This window comes from Colius striatus, chromosome 1, assembly GCF_028858725.1.
Source record: "Colius striatus isolate bColStr4 chromosome 1, bColStr4.1.hap1, whole genome shotgun sequence".
In the NCBI taxonomy this organism is placed as follows: domain Eukaryota; kingdom Metazoa; phylum Chordata; class Aves; order Coliiformes; family Coliidae; genus Colius; species Colius striatus.
The window spans coordinates 69,169,286-69,189,654 of record NC_084759.1 but is presented as its reverse complement, the minus strand read 5'-3'; the positions used below and the strand labels follow the sequence as shown (position 1 = coordinate 69,189,654).

The following is a 20,369-nucleotide window of genomic DNA, read 5'->3' as shown; positions in this document are numbered from 1 at the left end:
ATGAAGCAAAAGAGAACTTTAAGGTCCTAAGAGTCCAACAATTAACCATTAAGCAATACCAGATAAACATATATTCAACCAGAATCATAGAGGAAGGGACCTCTAGAGGTCCAACCTCCTGCCAAAGCAGGTCCACCCAGATCAGGTCACACGGGAATGTGTCCAGGCAGGTCTTAAAGAACCATAGAATCATAAAATGGTAGGGTTGGAAGGGACCTTTAGAGATCATCTAGTCCAATCCCCCTGCAGAAGGCTGCATGAACCTACATAAAATAACTGTCATGTCTTATTGCAGTGAAGTAAAAAACCCCATAGATTTGTGTATTTACTCAATAAAAGGTTAGCTGTGAACATATTTTACCTGTACATTTTTCTTGCCCACTGCAATTTACCCACAATACCTATTACTGTGCCTGATCCATTACTTGAGTGATGAGTTACTAGTGGGAACAAATAAAACAATCAGTATCACAGAAAGGAGAATTAAAGCTATCTCAGACCATATTACAGACACGGATTTTATTAGGTAGAGTAACAAGCTACTTGAGGGTATAAAACATGGGCAGAAAAACATTTGGAGTATGTATAACACTTCATGCAGGTAGTGACTCAAAAAAAATCAGAACTGAGTGACTGCTCAGTATGGAGTACACAGAGATAAGAACAAAGATAAAAGCAACTGTAAAAAAAGCGTTTAGAAACTCTCCTTTTAGAAGTAGAATGCTTAGGTTTTCATGTCTTCTGCAATTGCAAGAGATTGCACAAAGAGGTAGCCTCTTAGCCTTTCATGCTGAGGTGTCCAGGGTGAGTTGGATGTGATGGCAAGTAGTAGTTGATTTAAAACTTCTGCAAACATTTCACATCTCACCAGACATTTGAACACAGCTTTTGTATATAAAGTGCATCTAAAAAGTGAGGTATATTGATGAAGCTGCACAGTGAACTTTGTGCAGTGCCTGCTTTTGGTTTAGTCCTGATGCTTGCCATTTCTCTTACCTTCATGAGCATCTGTTATTGCACAGTTCATTTAAAAAACTCAGTAGGACTAATGTGCAATGGCAAACAGCATAAGCCCCTTGGTTTTTACATAAGCAAAAACTACTTACTGAGAGGAAAAATAATAATAGAGCTACTAAAATAGCTAAGTAAAAGACCAGATGTGAAACCCCAAATGAGCATGATAATAGCCAAGGATCTGTATTTCTACAGCTGTCAGAGTTTAAAGAACTTGTTACATTTTCAAGGTAAGGCATATTTTGGCAGTACCTAATAAAACATTTAATTACCACAGACAAAACTGTCTAGGGGCCTAGTTTTGGTATCTTTATTGCTGCAAAACTGGCATGAGTGATAGAGTAAGTGCATGCTCAAATACACATACCTCTTAGAAATCATAAAGAATCTTGTGACTACCCTGTTGGTAAAGGGGCTCACAAATGATACTCAGCACACAGCAACAGTACAGTTGCTTCTAGATCTCCAATGGTAATGACATATTGGTGTATATATAAAAATCATGTCAATATATTCTTTGATACATCAGAAATACTTTTAAACAGTTCCTTTCATATATTTAACACAAACCATGATAACAAGTCAGTTTCACATTGATATAAAAGGCTGAGAATTGGGGTTGCAGGGAGTGCAGAATATCTTTACAGTGGTAAGAAAGATAAAATCTTACCCCAAAATAATTCAGGCAGGTGCTGACATTTCTCTCTTTTGCTAATATGAAAAATAAGATTAAGTTCTTGAGACTTTCAATATTGCCAACTCCTACAGAATCTAAGCACCTCCAAGTAAATTATACCATGATTCTCTAGAGACTTCATCAAGGTCTGCCTGCTCTGTCTTCTGTGAAAAGGCCTTGAAACCCTGGCAATGTTAAGAGCACTTTTCCTACCGAGTCTTCAGAACATTTCTGGTTTAAGTGGACCATTATGGGATCCATTATGTTTAAACCACGACATGTTAAATGTAGACAAAGCCTTTTCTGCTTTTCAACAGGTTAAGAAGCTGAGAATTAAATGCTGTTTGTTCCAGCCCCTTTATTTTGGCACTGTAATGGAGGATTAATTTTTGTGTTAAGTTCTATCACATCTCTGACAAAATCATCATTTCCTATAAAGTCTCCAGCAATGATGTTAATACATTCCTTTTTTTGTCCTGGATACTGCTGCTTTATCCAGATTTTCAAGTATGGAAGGCTCTGGAGTGTCATTTTCTTCAGTGATCCAAATGGGTGTACAAGAATATACCTTAAATTTTCAGTAAGGTTAATCCCCGCTACAAAGAATTTTTCTGAAACAAAAATCAGAAGGAAACACTTGAAATATTCCTTTGAGGAGAACAGAAACCGCTCAGCACTGCATTACCTCCAGAGCTCGTTCCTCTGGGTATGATAAAACACTAATTTAACACACTTTCTGTAGCGTTTCATGTCCTTAGAACTGTTTCAGTACACTGTCTCCCCTTGTTGCAGCTGCATGCTGTAGTGAACACTTACTGAACCAAGCTTGGTTATTGAGCCATTCGAGTTTAGCTAAATTTATCTTAAACTATTCACTGCAGACCAAAGGTTCTCCTTTGTGAATGTTTTGTTTCTGCTAGGGTTGCTTCCAAAATCATAGAATCATAGAACCATAGAATGGCAGGGGTTGGAAGGGACCTTTAGAGATCATCTAGTTCAACCCCCCTGCAGAAGCAGGTTCACCTAGATCAGGTCATACAGGAACATGTCCAGGTGGGTCTTGAAGACCTCCAAGGAAGGAGACTCCACACCTTCCCCGGGCAGCCTGTGCCAGGGCTCCTTCACCCTCAAAGTGAAATATTTTTTTCTTATGTTTAAATGGAACTTTTTGTGTTCCAGCTTCATCCCGTTACTCCTTGTCCTGTTGCTAAGTACCATCAAAAAAGGGATGTCCCAACCTCCTGACACCCACCATTTAGATATTTGTAAATATTAATCCCTTCCTCAGTCTGCTCTTTTCTAAACAGCCCCAGTTCCCACAGCCTTCCTGTGACAATGGGAACGCAGGGTACGCCTACAGGAGCATTTTCCTTTGGCTGGGGAGCCTGCTTTTGAAGCAGTTCTCCCCTTTGTCACCCCTTCACCTCAGAGCTGTGTCAGAGGTTACGAACTGCCTTTCTTTCAGCTTACACTACACGAGCATGTTTAAGCATTGCTAGTTCCTGGTGCAACTACAGCCTTCATGCACTGTTCTTGCAGGGGTTTCTGTTCCCAAGAAGGCTGCCATAATGTTTCCCTCAGGCAGTGGGCACTGGATGGAGGGGGTAGTCTCTGTGAGAAGGGCATAGCAACAATCGCCCAGTGGTGGGCCGAACACTTGGCACTATGGGCATGCCTCATGTACACAGCCATGCCCGAAGTGGTTACACCCCAGAACACTACCATCACCCACCTTCCTGTTTGCTTTGCAATTGTTGCACATGCCCCTTGTCTCCTCATTTCCAGCAACTGCCAGTGCCTACCTGGGCGGCCCATCCGCTTCATGTGCTCTAGATACTGGATAAGGGCACGGGTGGCAGTTTTGTTTCCCCACCAGTATGGGATCGCAGGCCAGAGCTCCCGGTGCTTCTCCACTTCCATGTCCTCCTCATACGAGACTATCACCTGATGGCCACGCTGCCACATGGTCCGTAGGGTTGGGGCTACCTAAGAGAAAGCGTGCCCAGGTTGAAGCCAACAAGACAGCAGTGTTTCCAAAGCTGAAATACTCGTGACACCGCCATGGTAGAGAGGCACAGATCCAGTTCAAATAAAGCTTATAAGCGTACAGCCCAGTGGGTTGTTGGCTGGGTTACAAGCTGCAGGGGTGATAGGAGCCTGAGAACTTCAGCAGATTCCTCCTTTTCTCAACAATTCAACAGTGATAAAGTAACTCAAGGTCTGACACTCGTGTAACAAGACATTATCCCTGTGTTGGCTCTCGTACACATACTGCTGCTGAAAATTTGTTGAGAGAGGAAGACGTGCCATTTGGTGAAAGGAGGTAGGAGAGGGGCAAAGCTCAGCACCCAGCTGGAGGAATACAGATACAGAGAAACAGGAAGAATTTTAGCAAGCACCCCACATGGATCCAAATTTGTCACTGTAGCCATCAAAGAAAATTGAACTGCTTAAGACTTGGTAAGGCTAAATATAAGTCTTCGAGATACAGGTTAATTATGACTTCTCTTAAGTGGAAAGTTTCTGAAATTGGGATGCTCCAAATATTCTGAATTGAGGGAGGGGAAGACTTGAGTCAGAAACCTTCCAAGATAGACAGATGGGCTGAAACAGGTTTGTTAAATTTAAGTGTTTCAATATGAAATTACATTTTCCAATCGTCAAAAGCTACCATTAGACAGAATTTGCAAAACCAACATATTTAACAGGTATTGGGTTCTTTTAAACGTTGTGGGTAAAAGCTGTGTCTGTCGCTCATAAAATGGAAATGGTGGCTTTTTGATGTTCCAATTAACTTATTAATTAAAAGCCAAAGGCAGTTGAAAAATGTTTTATGTAAATCTTTTGAGAGAGCCAACGGTTGCATGAACATGGGAATCCCTCTTCATCTGAGAGATAGTGCAAGCCACAATTAGGTCAGAAAATACTGCAAAATTAATACACAAGCTCTTCAAAGCTACAGAAATCTGTGGTTGACAAATCTTTGTTTTACTGCAGCTGCCTCTCTAAAGCTGGAACCTCTGGGAAAAAAATTAAAAGAGGGTGTGAAAAAAAAGCTACCAGAAATGTGTACAGGTGCTTCTTTTGCAAACAAAGCAGAAATGAAACTGTCAATGTCTAACAAGGAAGACACCTTGGATAGTGAAGGCAATTACAATTTTAAAGGCAATGTGATGTTGTCACTCAGTGGCCCGTGCCAGTACTACATAAAGACCCCTCTTAGGAGTTGCTTCATAAACAGTTTGGTGCTTACTTTTGTATGATGACAGCGTTGCAGTCTTGAAAGACAGTAGATACCAGATTATTTTAGAATGTGAGCAAGCACTTGGTTATTTGATGTTAAATCTGAATCTGTGATCCTGAAAAACCTCACAGCTACCTAACCTGCAACAGTATCACCTGTAAAAATGGCAAGATCCATTGTGCTGCTCACAGAACCCGTAGAAATAGTCTTCCCACTTGAGAGAAGTACTTGGCTTCTCTTTTGTCCAATGTCTTTTCTCCCTCTCTCTGGATACAACTCAGAAATGCTCTTCTTTCTTCAGTCCAGTGATCTCAAACCGTTCTTCTTTCTTCAGAGAGGCGATCTCAAACCATTCAGTCATCACCTTTGTTTACAATCAGCAGCAGCTTGCCCCTTTTGCAATTAGTAACTTTCTAAGAGCTGCCCATGTGTCTGAAAGCAAATTTGACCATTTTCTCCAGTATTGCTGGGCTCATCCACAGCTTATGCTCTTCAGTTAGTTGGGGAAACAATAAAACAGTGTCACTCGGGTCTTCAGTTATTCAGCTGAGGCCTGAATATTCAGAATCCCCCAGTTTTGCTGAGAATTGTTCTATTTTAACTCAAATGCATTATACGCTTTGAAATGGTAATACCAGTTACTGATATACTAGCTTCAAAGGCTGAATTCAAATCACAAACAGGGTCATCATTATCCTGTACCCCACATATCTCCAGAGAAAATCCTCTGTTCGTGTGCATCTTTGAAATGTTAATTGTTTAACTACTAAAAGCTCCCTCACCTTGTAAAAAAAAAATAAGAGAAAGCTAAGAACCTCAGCTTCTAAAATGTAACAATCAGATAATTTCTGATTATTTAAATTAAGGCTTCTCTGGAGGTTTGGGTGACCAAAAGCACATTAGGCTGGTTAGAAAGGTCAGTTCTGTCTCATAACCAGGTAAAAAATAGTCAATGCCACCAGAAATGCACTGAGGGCAGAGATGCTGCTAAGAGGCACCTCAGCCATCTGAAAACATGGGCTGACAGAAACCTCAAGAAGCTCAGCAAAGGCAAATGCAAAGTCCTGTGCCTGAACGGAACCCACCCCACACACCAGAACAAACTGGGGGCAGATGGTTTCCAAACCTGCTTTTCACTAAAGGACCTTGTGGACACCAAGCTGAACATAAGCCAGCACTGTGCCTAAGTGGCAGAGGTCAACTGCAAACTGGGCTGTAATTAGTAAAAGCACAGACAGCAATTCAAGAGAAGGTGTTCTTTTCTATTCAGCAGTTGTGGGACCGCATCCCATGTCCTGTCTCCAGCTGGGGCTTCCCCAGCACAAAAGACTCATTGACGTGCTGGAGTGAGTCCAGCAGCACACAACCAGAGCGAGTGGAGGCTGGGGCAGGACATGCAAGGGCAGGCTGAAAGAGCTGGCTGTGTTCAGCTTGAAAAAAGACTATAGACAGGTCTTGCTGCTTTCTGCAAATACCTAATGGGCAGGTGTAGAGAAGACTCCTCAGATATCCGCAGCAAAAGGCTGAAAGTCAACTGTGTCCTTACTCTTGTCCTACAACTCAACAGATGTGACAGCCAAATTTAATTCTCCCCTCCACATTGTGGGATGTGGGTTTGCTTTAACTCCTCCATTTTTTTAGGTAAAGACCTATCTCTGATGCAGCAAATGTTACTTTCCCTAGATTAAAAATAAAGTGAAAGTAAAATATATCTAAAAATTTGGAAGCAAAGCTCTCACAGGAATATGTCATTCTTAAAAAGGGAGAAAAAAAATCTCTTACTTACATGTCTGGGACATAGTTTAAAGTGGAAAATCTCTTTTATACTGGCAATAAGACGACGATGAAGTCTCTTGGTTAATCCATCAAAATTCCTGCAGGCTAAGATAACAACTTCCCGAGGATGAGTTTCCAACCACCTTAATACTTCCCACAGAATATCCTACAAGAGAGTCACGACAACTTAGAATACACCTTTGCTACAGAGGATGGCCATCTGACTACCCACAAGGTGGTTCAGAGAGATTTGCCCCAGGAAATCTTTCTTTCTGCAGGTCTATGCTGGTTTGCCCTAGATGTGGTTCTAGCACACTATGCCTAGCAGCTTCACATTCATAATATGAACCTCCTTCTGACTAGAGGCAGGTTAGTAGTAAACTCACCTCCCTAAGCATCTTAAAGGACAAAATGGAAAACAGGGAAAGTTCTGTACTTGCTTAAACATAACAGGACCTGCTTTTCCCATTTGTTATAGACCATGACAACTTCTTGAAGACCACATATAATTAGCAGGGTAGTCAGGCACTACATCTGTTTACAGGCCAGTCACCACGAGATCTCAGCACATGAAAGATTCAGACTTATGAGCGTGAAAATGAAGTTTAGACAAGTTAAGTCTACAAATAAAGAGCTGCATTAGCCGTCTGTGCCTCGTTGTACAGGTCCCAGCAAACAGAAAGACGTAAACTCCTCCATAGTGCCAGAGCAGATGCAAAGTGCAACCGACAGCAGTTTCCTCACAGTGGCTGACAGTAATTACATCATGGGATCCAGACATGAGTCTCTCTTTCTCTCAGTGAAATATTTTTTCCTCAAAAAAATAAGTGTTTCTGTAGTTTTATTAGTCTTTTAGTACCTTCTTCTCTTTAATCACTTCTCTCATTACCAGGGAAATGGGATTGCATCCTAGGACGACACAAGATAAACCCCAGAAACATCAGGCCCTTGGTAGAGGCTAGGCAGTGGACAAAAGCACAGCGATTCCACTTTGAGGATGAGGAATGGATTGATGCTTGAGTCTCACTTGAAGTGGCTGAAAGTAACTTCCAGCCCTGATGATTTTCTCTGATTTGAAGACCTCACATCAGGAAAACAAATAATCTACTGGGAAAAACTTGGGCCAGCATTTTTAGATGATGACGGTTCTTAAAGGAACAGCATTGTTTTTGTGGCCATTTCAAAGGTAAGGACAATACCTGTACAGTAACAGTTGTGTAAACCATATGCACGAAGTACAAATTCATAGATGGATCGTTGGCCTTGTGGGCAATCCTGAAATCCAGGTATCTAACTCCAGCCTCAAGTTGCTCTGTCACAGTCAGTACCTGAAAGGTGCAACAGAAGACAAAGGTTCTGAGGGCTTGAAAGAGGTTTGTTTCTTTAGTTTAGAAAGCGGTAAAAAAAGTATGTGAAGTTAGCCCTACCTATGACTTTTTGACATCTCTTTCATCTTTAAAAAGGTACTGCATGATTCTACAATTCTATGGCACTAAGACACAACTCTGAAGTATTTTACTCTGTGACAAGAGGGATGCCAATTTCCCTACAGCATATACTGCAGGTACAGATTAGATAACTTTCAGATCTGTGCCCTTGTTGTGTTCTGAAAGTTAAAGATCAGTGAACCTGTGTGTAAATACACAATTGCTCTTCACAAGGCTACTCTGAACAAAAATTGCAGGATTGGCACCTCAGAAATGCTGTATTTGTTTGGTTAGATCAAAGGCTTTTCCGTGGTGTCTCTGTGGAGCTCACTCATCCTCAACCGAAGGAAAAAGAAAAATAGACAAAAAAAGTACTAGCTATTGTTCTTTTTCAAGACAAAGTATCTTTAAAAGTTGCAATTAACCTGTAGAAGTCCTACAAAACAGAAGTCTTACTCAAGTTCCAATTCCCTCAGACCTATTCTGGATTTGAGGACTGAACAGAACAGGCGATACAGCTGAGTTTCTGCGGAAAAAAGTCCCAAATGTTATGTCTTTTATCTATACTGGGGCTCGTTTTGCATGATAAAATAGAGTCAATTTATTTAAATATATTTAAACACAAGTTTGTCTCAGTACAACCTGCTATGGATGACACTTTTCCATTTCAGAAAGCACACACTCTGCTGGTTAAAGTCAGAGAGGATTCAACAAAAGCTGAATCAATACAAGGGGTTGCACCTGAATAACCACATTCATAGCTTTAGGGCCTAGACAGAGCTTAAGACACATGGCAGGATGCTCACTCTGCTATACAGTTTCAATCATCTAACTTCCTGGTTTAGGATGGAGTTTAATCTCCCTAGCCCCGCATGCCCCAGGGTGAAGGTGGTGCAGTGGCTCAGGACAACAGCTTCTTCTGTGCCCACTTGATCCCCACCAGGCTGGAGCAGGGGAAGGAGTGACCTGTACCACCTTCACTCTGAGCACTCTGGAGATGGGAGTGTACGTGGCTGCAGGTCATACACAACTTTTGTGACCAGATGAAATAGCTGCTCTGAACTGCTCTTTGGATGAATTAATTTCTTTCTGTTAACTGCATGGGGAAAATCATGGAATCATAGAATGGTAGGGGTTGGAAGGGACCTTTAGAGAACTAGTCCAACCCCCCTGCAGAAGCAGGTCCATCTAGATCAGGTCACACAGGAATGTGTTCAGGTGGGTCTTGAAGACCTCGAGAGAAGGAGACTCCACACCATCCCTGGGCAGCCTGTGTTTTTCCTTATGTTTAAATGGAACTTTTTGTATTTTAGCTTCATCCCATTAGCCCTTGTCCTGTTGCTAGATGCAATAGAAAAAAGGGATGCTCCAACCTCCTGACACCCAACACAGTGAGATCCCCCCTCAGTCTTCTCTTCTTTAGACTAAATAGCGCTAGTTCCTGCAGCCTTTCCTCATAAGGAAGATAAAATACACAATTAGACTCTCTAATCAGTCACTGGGGCTGAATACTGAATTAGTGTGAACATCGCCTGCTTCCCCACCCGCATAAGGAAAAAATTTAAAAGACATAGAGAGTGATGGTGCTCAGTGCTGCAATCTCACATCAGACATCCAGGGCATGAGTGAAAATGACACACCTGACCTCAGCCACTGTGCAGAGAGATTTGGGCATATAGATTAACACCTTTGGCACCGAGCCACCCAGCAACCTGTGGGTCCTACCTTCAGGAGGGCTCCTTGATGTCTGCTCTAGATACTAACAGGTGAAGTCACCACCTCCCAAAGATAACCTGAGCACAGCAAAGCTATCTAAGGAGAGGCAGGATTGCAGCTGTGCCTCTTCTTTCATCAGCACCAGGCTGCTTTCCACTCAATATGCTGGGTTTGGATGAGAAAATCACTATAATGATGTAACGAGCTTGTTGTCACCAATGGGGTCACTTTACAGTGAGCCAGCAACTCACAAGTTAGGAAGTATCCAAATCTTTCACTGGCTTAAGTCCCAAAATAAAATGCAGCTCAAGAAAAACTGGAGTACTTCCAGAGATGGGCAATGAAGCTGGTGAAGGGTCTGGAGCACACGTCTTATGAGAAGCAGCTGAGGGAACTGGGGATGTTTAGTCTGGAGAAGAGGAGGCTGAGAGGAGACAAGATCACTCTCTACAGCTACCTGAAAAGGTACTGAGGTGGGAGTTGGTCTCTTCTCCCAAGTAATGAATGACAGAACAAGAAGAAATGGCCTCAAGTTGAGCCAGGGAAGGTTAGATTGGGCATTACGAAGAACTTTTTCACTGAGAGGGTTGTTAGACACTGGCACAGGTTGCCCAGGGAGGTGATGGAGCCCCCAACCCTGAAGGCATTTAAAAGACACATAGATGAGGTGCTGAGGGACATGGTTTAGTGGTGGGCTCGGCAGTGTGAGGTGAGTGGTTGAACTCGATTTTAAAGGTCTTTTCCAACCAAATGATTCTATGATTCTATGAAAAGGCAGTGTGTTAAGCAAGTGCCTTTCCACATCAACTCATCACTGCCATTACATATTTGATATCTAGTAGTGTCTAAGGCTCCAGTTTGCCAGGGCTGCTGAAACGCAACAAAAGAAGCTTAGGAGTAAATATTGCCATTTACCCATTTTTCCTGTTTAATAACCTAATAATGAACTACTCTTTCAATAAGAACAAAAGTGAAAAGATTCCTGGTACTTCTTTGATGCCAGGAAACTCTGTTCTTTAAAAAAAAAAACCTTCAAAAGCTTTAGCTTAAATCATGATCCCCAAGTTGGTCTTTAACATGTTTGTGAGGAACAAAGAGATAATCACTAGCTTACTATTTTGACATTCTTTTAAAAAGCCTTACATGAGGGACCACATGTTCATTCTCTTACTCTTTATGGAAAAAAATTATCCCAGTTTTTGTCTATGCTGCCAGGTGACTGGAACATCATTCATACGTGGAAAGGCTGTGAGAACTGGGGCTGGTTAGTCTGGAGAAGAGGAGACTAAGGGGGGATCTCATTAATATTTACAAATATCTAAATGGTGGATGTCAGGAGGTTGAGGCATCCCTTTTTTCAATGGTATCTAGCAACAGGACAAGGGGTAATGGGATGAAGCTGGAACACAAAAAGTTCCATTTAAATATAAGGAAAAACTATTTACTCTGAGCATGAGGGAGCCCTGGCACAGGCTGCCCAGGGAGGGTGTGGAGGCTCCTTCCTTGGAGGTCTTCAAGACCCGCCTGGACATGTTCCTGTACAACCTGATCTAGGTTGACCTGCTTCTGCAGGAGGGTTGGACTAGATGATCTCTAAAGGTCCCTTCCAACCCCTACCATTCTATGATAAAAGAGGAAAACAACTGACATCTCTCACAAAAGTGAGAGCAAAAATGTTTCTTCCAAATAAAGTGCAAAAAAACCCCCTCTTTTGACTGCAGTAGTATTAAATGTTATTTGTAACAACAATAAACAAGTGAAGAAAACAAGATTAGTTTCTAGTACCAAGTGGTCAGCTTTAAGCAACATCTTTGTCTACATATAATCTCGGCCTCACCTACATGCTTTTTCACCATAAAAGAAGATCCAGCATGCCTGGCATCTGTTTCATACCCTAATGTGCTGGTTTTGGCTAAGATAGAGTTCATTTTCTTCAAAGGAGCTGGTAGGGGGTTATGCTTTAGTTTTGTGCCAGAAACAGTGTTGATAGCACAGGGATGTTTCAGTCACTGCTGAGAAGTGTTTGCACAGCATCGAGGCCTTTTCTGCTTCCCATCCCATTCCACCAGTGAGTGGACTGGGGATGCACAAGGAGCTAGGAGGTGACAGAGCTAGGACAGTTGACTCCAACCCACTAAAGGGATATCCCACACCATTTGACATCATGCTCAGCCTATAAAGGTGAGGGGAAAAGAAGGAAAGGGGGGACATTCGGAGGAATGGTGTTCATCTTGCTGAGTCACTGTTACAGGTGAGGGCTGAATACCTGCCTGCCCATGGGAAGTAGTGAACAAATTGCTAGTTCTGCTTTGCTTGCATGCATGGCTCTTGCTTTACCTATTAAGTTGCCTTTATCTCAGCCCATTAGTTTTCTCACTTTTACCCTTTGCATTCTCTTCCTCACCTCAGCAAGAGTGGGGAGTGAGGAAGTGGCTGTGTGGTGCTCTGCTGCTGGCTGGAGTTAAACCACGACACCCAAGCATGAAATCTCAGGAGAGGGCAGATTTCTGGGCAGCAGGCTATTCTTTCATTGTGCACGGGAAAGCCTGACCACTCAGCACCAGGCATGATGAGAACGATAGGCAACAGTTACCTGTGTTGTAGACCACTTCATGATAATGGGGTGCACAATGCAGGGCATACATTTGTTTAAAAACTTCACCACCTTGGATTCATTGCCACTAACAGCAGAGTTTTTATCCAAGCAGTAGGTCATAGTGTCGTGGCTCCCTGTAGAACACAAAAATAAATGTACAGAAAACGTCATTTCTTAACTACTTGAGAGCACAGCACGTGGGGTTACTGCTTACACAAACCTGACACCTATCAGACACCCATAGTGCCTCACAGCCTAAATGGTCGTGGCAAAAAGGTGGGCTCTTCTAGAGGGGTTGCCCACCTGACATTTATAAGCTTAGTGTGAAATCCTGGCGAAGGGAAGCCATCAAGACTTTTCAGTAAAGCAGTCCTCATCTAAATTAAACATCATGGTTGTTTGCCTCAAACCACAATAAAATAGCCTATTTAAGCTAGCAGCTTCCACTGGAATAATGATCTTGCTGTAAACACCCACTTTTTTTGTAGGAAATAAATAGCTGAAGGCTGAATTTATCTCAAATTTGTCCTGTTTTCAGAGTTGACCCAATGCAGGATTTCATGTTCCAATCCCATCATTTCTGCACAGGAAAATATGACTGAAAGCAGACATTAATCTTCATACACCTTTGAGTAGGCCAACTCCTCATTTGGCACTTTAAGCATTTATATCTTGCATATCTGGTAAAAACACCCTCCTGAACTAAATAGCCACGTCTCCTACCAAAAACAAAGCCACGTAAGAGGTGGGTGCTTGAAGGTTCCAGAGGCAAATCCAAGTCTAAGTTTACATGTGATATATGAACAAGATCCACTTTTTATGGATTTCAAAGATTACCTGACTCTTTCCAGCACAAGTAACTACACAGAGGCAGGCGAAGCTTCAGAGCCAAGTACAGCCTGCCCAAACATTTGACTTCTTTGAAGTTTTAATAAATCTGACACATCTCTTGCAGCATGTTTAAATGCAACTCTGTTGCAACTCACAATTTCTTCAGGACAGGCAACCGGTGATTTTGCTGGCTTTATCTGTTCTATTATTTCTTCTCATTTTATAAAGCATCAACAGGAAAACTAACAACTCGGTGAAGTGACTTGCTGAGATCTTTACAGAGTATCTGCAAGGAATCTGCATATCATTTTGGTTTTGAAGCCTTCTGTCAAAGAAATCATTCACTCACTGGTGCTAGGAACTCCCTTCTCAAATAGTTGGTCTTACAGGTGCCAAAGGCAATATTTCTAACAGCCAAAGAAAAAGGACAAGATTGTATTTGATATAAAGAAAATTCTTTTAAACTATCAATAACAGTTTAATGTCTCATTCATTTCTTTCACCTTTTAACCTTGTATTTCTGCCTATTTTCCTGCTTTAAACACCTAAACCAAGCTCATTGCCGATGGAAGATTGATAATGAGGGCATGCAATCAAAGAAGCTTGTCTTACAAGATGTAAGAGTCAAAGCAATAAATAGCCATGGACCAAATCCAAGTCTGAGAGAAGTGAATAGAATTCCATGGATGGGCATTGCATCTACTGATGCCAATCAGCAAATGGATAGTAACCTTTCATTTACGAGTCTTCTTGTGATGTCAGTGAGTTACAGTAATGAAAGGAAGATGGATATATCCACACCACAAATATCATGCAAAGATAGTGAGCTAGCACCAGGTAGTTTCAGAGCTTGAAGCAACATCTCCCCAGTAGCATTGTGCTGAACCTGGTGCAAACACAACACCAATTACTGAGACTTGTCTCTGCCTCCCCGTCATGTTTTCAGGATGCACTCTCTCACATTTCTTGCCTGCCTTGCTGTCTTCTCTATCTGAGATAAACCTCCACTTCTAAATTGGGCTTCCCTCAGCCTTTGCTACCTCTGAAAACCTGCCAGAGCTATCTCAACCTGGCTGGTCTTGATCTGCTTTTGCTCTGACCTGGACTAGACCAGTTTTGTAGATTACTTGGACAGTCACCAAAACCTTCCAAGCAAATAGCCTGCAATGCTTTGTAAAAGCCCTCCAATGTTTGCTGAAATGGGCTTGTCTTCAACTATTCTTTTCTCCATGTCTGTTCTCCATACAGGCATAGTCACAAGAAGGACAAACATTTACAAAAATAACAAGGTAACCATTAGAACAGCCAGGAAGTTTAAGGCACACATCAGCAGGTTCTCAGCTTTCTACAATGTCCAAGAAACACCACTGTGAAAGCTCTTTAGAAACAACATGGTTCTTTTTCCAACAAAAAAAAAAAAGCCACTGAACATGCCACTGACTTTTTGAAGGATTTTTGCAAGAGGAAGAAAATAAATTAAAAAAAGAGATAATATTATCCTTCTTTCTTCTGCCATAAGACTGATACTTATTTCCTTGTCCTGACAGTTAAATAAGAGATCTAGAATTCTTTTAACACATTTGTCCTGGGATCCTCTAACATAGGCTTTATCCAAAACAGAGGTGCATTTGAAGTTAACATCAATTTATATATCCAAGAAATCATCATGACATAAGTTTCAATTTCAATTGAAACCCTACACTCCATTTGTTCACAAAAGGCAGGGGGGAAAAAAATCCATCACAAGGCTCCACCCACTGAAGACAAGACTTGCTGTTTCCCACTACCTCTAAATACATGTCTTTACTAAAGTTCACCTACGATCCTGTAGCCTACATGAAACGTTCACCTACACACTGTGCTGCTTTCCACCTAAATTACCTGTGGCATCTACAGGTGTGAGAGAAAACATGGGCAAGACCTTTCTTCAGTACCATTTTTATTGTGCACACAAAAGGAATCAGAGCTAACAGCCCTCCAGTGCCTCCCCTCATGCCAGTGAAAACAGGTTCTCCTGTGACTTTTTTGGACAGAATGACGAAAGGAGGGGAAAAAAATCTATTTGAAGCAGCACAGAGAAGCAATAATATGATCAAAAAAAGGTTCATGATACACAGGTCTGTATGTAGTACCAGTGAGGACACCAGCCACAGTGCAGCTGTATTTAGCCATAATAGGATAAATCCAGTTTTCATAAGCAAGATCAAGCAGAAAAGTCACATTCTACATTAATAAAAACAAATGTTAATTAAAAACCTCCATCCTCCTTTTTTCATACCTTCACAACCTCTTTTAGATAGTGCAAAAAAAACCCAAATAATAAGGTAAAACGTTATTTCTCTCATTTGGAACCATTTTATTTTGTAGAAAGTTGCAAGAACAAATTAAGAAAAACATCACCATTGCCCAGATAATAATCCTCAGATTATTAATGCTGATGCTGACAAGATGATGCACAGAGACTGAAAAAAAGTCAATTTCTTTCCTTCTCTCAAAAAAAAAAACCCACCCAAAAGACACCCTGCTCTCCCTTCTTCTCCAAGATATCCCAGACATTACAGGCTAAAAGTATTCACCTGCACACACATATCACACAAACTCTCCCCCAAGTCCTTCTCCCACACGCTGACCCACATAATCAAGACAGTCATCCTGAAATGGGACAAACAGGATGTTCCAGAGCTCAAATGACACATTAACAACACAGTGGAGAACAAAAGTCGATCTTTACCTGGAAGAGCTAAATTATAGAGGGGAATATCCCAGAGTTTCTCAGGTAATCGTGACATCCATTGATCGTTTTCATGGCACACCTGAATGGCAGTCTGCAAAGGGCCTTCCATTACTGCCTGCTCTAGGACTTCATGGAGTGTTCTGGGAAGGAAAAGGAAAAAGAATAAACCATTCCATATAGAGTGGTTGAATTGCACCTGTGCAGAACAGATTCATAAATACTACAAAACGTTGACCCTTCCCTCAAGTAGTTGCAGCAAAATGTCAAGAGCTTCTCAGTCACAACACACACTGCTATTGATAAAACTGCGTCCCAGCACAATGCCAAGGGAGGGTTCCAGCTTCAGGCTTCTAAACTGACCAACCAAAAGGAAAAATAGAGCCAAGACAAACACATTAAGCCTTGTTGGCATGGAAAAATTACTGCCTACATGGGCTATTGCAACATCATGAGGAGTAACCTACTTCCACTGTGAAACAATGTCTGTTCTCTGACCCTCTGCAGCCCCATGAGCAGGGAAGTGGGACCAAAAGCAGGGCCAGGACAGGTCTGCAGCCCTCAGGTCCCCAGAGAACGCTTACCTTGAAGCATCAATTCAGCTGCCACAACAATAACTCTATGAAAAACCTTGACAAAGATGTCAAGACGCTGGATTTTCAGGTCATACTGGCTTCAGGTCAAAGAGGAAATCGTCCATCTTCTTAGACCCTGTTTTGAGAAGATCTCTTGATGTCTGCTCTTATCATCCCTTTTGAGCCCATGATCACAAATACTTCAGTTTGGTCAGACCTCCCTGAAAACTACTCTGGATCTGTTCTTCTTGAATATAAGCCTTTCTGGGATCTTCTGCACAAGTCGCAATGGCTATGCAGGTGCACCAGTGGATGAAACCCAAGCTGAGAAATCATGGACATCACCAAGGCCTATTAGAGTTATCCAGTTTATTTCTCATTTTAAGTTCTCCTGGATGACACAGAACACAGGAGACAGGCTCGCCAAGCCTTTTCTTTTCTAGAATATTCTTCAAGTTCAGACGGTAATTTGGGGATGAAAGCCTTCTTTCTTTTCACTGTTTCAAGGTGTAATGTATTTTTTCACAGCTAGGTAGTGTGACATTTGCTTTTAAATCATGGCACAGTGATGACCTGTATTAATATCACACCTTCATTTTTAATCTCTTCTAAAAAAACCGTCACTGAGAATGATTGCTTCTTGTCTGCTACAGCAATGGCAGTCAGATATGTATTTGCACAGGTTTTGTTGTCTGCCAAACATCCTCACTGGTCCCTGGTCCCTTTTGCTGCATCTCTGCACATTCATTCCCGAGACTGCTTCTCCCCAAAGTATTCTTTGGGTTGCGTTTGGGATGTGGTTGCTTTTCCTGGATTTACAGGTGAGCCATATTGTTTATATGAAGAACATTTCCTTAACCATGATGCAATAGATTTTTTTTTGGCAGTCACGTAGGGTCATCTGAAAGGCAACTTTAGGAACTGCATTCCAAAGTTGTATGTCCACACCACACATTAACAGATACAATCTGCTTTTACATCTGCTAGTGCATGTAGCATCACTCATCTACTATGTCTTTTCATGCCTTTGGTGTGGCTTTGAATTGATCCTTCTGAGTATGGCTTCTCCAGTTAAGATAAGAATGAAACCATGTCAACTGAGGGATATGCCCAGCACCACTGGTGCAGTGACTCAGGTTGCACGTGCCTAGTGTGTAAACCGGGGCTTTGCTCCTGGTGAAAAGTGGCTATCCCTGAAGATATCTGTACACACAAGACCATGGCAGAAGTAAGAAAGAAGTGATGTAAACTGTCTTTTGCATCCTTTGTCTTCTTATGTTAGAAAAACAGATATTTGGTGAGCCTAGTGCAAAATCAAGTGAAAAAACTCCCATGGCTTTACTTAAAAAAAAAAAAAAAAGAAAGATGCAGATCTTTTTGTCCTGCCTAAGCAAATGGTCTGTATATGCCACATCTGGTACTCTTACTCTCAGAAAGATGTTCAGCTCTCAGGCAAATCAACTCATCCATCTTGTGGCTCTGCAACTTAATACGCTGAACTTCCTGTCTCCTGCAGACCACGTTCTCAGACAACAGACATCTGAAGCTAATCTTGCCCCATTTTGCTGTGTTTTTTGCTTCCTCAGACTACACACCACTGCTCACCCAGTGCCCTTGTGTTCTAATCTATGTAGTATGTGGCATCAGCATGGGCAGGGGCTGAGGATGCTTAAAGCATTACTGTCTATAGTTGCAAAACACTGGATAGTCTTTCTCCTTCCCCAGCTCTGAAGCTGACAGGAGCTGTGAGGATGCAAAACTCCAGTGTATGGCACCACTTTTTCAGGTCCAGCACAGAGGCTAGAAACCTAACTATAAGCACTGCTTTTTCACTTTTTGTTGGCATTTGGAGCTCCCCTTCCAGAGCCTTTGGGGCCATCTAATTCCACTGTTCCCCAAAGCCACCCACATCCCTCCAGAGCAGGTAGGCAGTCCCCCACTGAGCAGCAGAGACCTGTAAGACCCACTAGCTAGCCTTCCCTCAGTCCAGCACAAACTCCTTTGCACTGACAGCACTCTCAGGATGCATCCAAGGGTGCAGGTTTCCCTGCTGTCAACCTGTCCTCCCGCCACATGCTCTTACTGCCTTGCTTGGGCACAGTCCTGCAGCTAACAACAAAAAAAGCTGGTTTTCTGCCACATGACTTCCTTATATCAGTTCACCACTGAATCAGGACAGCCCAGTGCTGGCCCATGCTGTGGAAGCCCCCTGCAGAGGGAGCAAGCCCCACAGTTGGCTTTGCTGGGATGGATAACAGACCCCTTGGCGTTGCCCAGACAAAACCCATGGGCGGTAGGCTCTCAGCTTGGCACAAGCTGCCATCAGTGCCCCAATCTCTGTGGGACCAGGCCACTTCACAAGGAGTGTCCTGCTTGGGCTGGGGGAAGCCAGCAGAGAGCAGAAACTGCAAGACCAAGCCATGCTGACATCTTGCAAACACAGACATATATGAGATTCATATCTTGTCCTCCTCTTCCTCATCTTCCTCTCAGCACCCTGAGGCTGGGGATAGCAGCCACCGAGAGTGCAACGGCAGAAACAGCAGCATCATGGCTGATCAAGCTCCATACAGAAGTGACAGGCTCAGGTTTTGGCCTGACACCCTGTGCAGTGCAAAGCCCTAGGTGTTCACATTGCCACCCACAAACTTAGTTGCTACCTTGTGTTTGAGATGTGGGGTACCCTTTAGGGAGAAACCAAGGCTTGCCTCGAGGAATGAAAGGACAACCATTAGCTACTGCCTCTTATGACTAAATCCTAAACTTCACAAAGGAGAACTGCGTCTGTCTTCCAACCAGGCGTATCTGCCCTACCCTCGTTGCTGTGCTTGACTACCCTCACTCATGCCAGCTTTCTGAGCCTCAGGTGCTCAGAGTGCCGCCAGCAATGGCATTTTGAGGACTCTACCGGGATGCAAGCATTAAACAAGCTATACAAATATACGAAGCGGCTTGAGATCACCACCCTCTTAACATCCGACGGAGGGCAGTGGGTGGGATCTCTCCCGGGCTGTGCTCAAAGCGTGCCTCGCACGGGCGGCCCCGCCAGCCCTCAGCGCCGGGACACGGCCCAGCGCCGCGCCAATCAACGAATCCTTGGCCATGACATAATTAAATCACTTGCCGCGGCAGAATGCGAAACTAACATCACGGGAATTACGGGAAACGCCGTGGCGAGAAGCACTCGATCTGCCACAGGGAGGGAAGCGGCTGCCAGGGCAGCGCCTGACGAAAGGCTCGCTCCGCCGGCCCTCCGCCTCGCACCCCACTCTCCAGCCCTCCGGGGAAACGGATTCCCCCTTCCCCGCTGTGTTTTTTAATCGTTTGACTTACCTCGATGTGAGATTCCCCTTCCATCGCAGCTCTCCGAGGAGACTTTTGCGCCTCTCAGATTAGCTCCGCCCCCCCCCCCAACCCACACACACCCCGCAGCGGCCTCCAGCCGCCGGCACGAGCCCCTCGCCGCGCCCCGCCCCGCCCGGGTCAAGTGACCGCAGGTCTGAGGGAGGTGAAGGAGAGGCGGGAAAGAGGAGGAGAGGCGGAGAGGAGGAGAGGAGGAGGAAGAGAAGAAAGAGAAAGAAGAGGGGAGGCGGTTCTTGTGAAGTGAAGCCTGAAGGAACCACGGGGTGAGATAGCCCGTGGGCGGGAGATGTGTCGCCTCGGGAGGAACCCGCAGGCAGGGGATAGGCCGGGGGAGTAATAGCATATAATAGCACGGGGCCAGCCTTCAACTGCATCTAAAAACCTATTAACAAAAAAAAAAAGATACCACAAAAACCAAGA

At 43.3% G+C, this 20,369-nt stretch overlaps 1 protein-coding gene across 3 annotated transcripts; it reads right to left on the bottom strand.

The window, feature by feature from the left end:
* Window positions 1-504: 504 nt before the first annotated feature.
* On the bottom strand, window positions 505-19,994 carry PLCXD1 (phosphatidylinositol specific phospholipase C X domain containing 1). 3 transcript variants are annotated; one of them, XM_061998395.1, is made up of 8 exons: window positions 19,920-19,990; window positions 16,596-16,722; window positions 16,012-16,154; window positions 12,447-12,583; window positions 7,910-8,038; window positions 6,721-6,876; window positions 3,493-3,676; window positions 505-2,301 (listed from the first exon to the last, which is right to left on the bottom strand). In XM_061998395.1, the coding sequence occupies exons 3-8, from the start codon at window positions 16,121-16,123 to the stop codon at window positions 2,024-2,026; spliced, it is 996 nt and encodes a 331-aa protein (XP_061854379.1). In that variant the 5' UTR covers window positions 16,124-16,154; window positions 16,596-16,722; window positions 19,920-19,990; the 3' UTR covers window positions 505-2,023. The 3 variants fall into 3 exon arrangements, with proteins under 3 accessions (XP_061854379.1, XP_061854369.1, XP_061854385.1); XM_061998385.1 differs by lacking the exon at window positions 16,596-16,722 and having other exon boundaries at window positions 19,920-19,994; XM_061998401.1 differs by lacking the exons at window positions 6,721-6,876; window positions 16,596-16,722 and having other exon boundaries at window positions 19,920-19,994.
* Between the last annotated feature and the right edge of the window lie 375 nt (window positions 19,995-20,369).

Coding starts and splice junctions, on each gene's coding strand:
- PLCXD1 (XM_061998385.1), bottom strand. CDS start 16,123: ATGGAAGGCCCTTTGCAGACTGCCATTCAGGTGTGCCATGAAAACGAT. Junction 6,877..7,909: donor ACACAACTGTTACTGTACAG/GTATTGTCCTTA, acceptor ACTCTCTTGTAG/GATATTCTGTGGGAAGTATT. Junction 3,677..6,720: donor TTAAACTATGTCCCAGACAT/GTAAGTAAGAGA, acceptor GCTTTCTCTTAG/GTAGCCCCAACCCTACGGAC.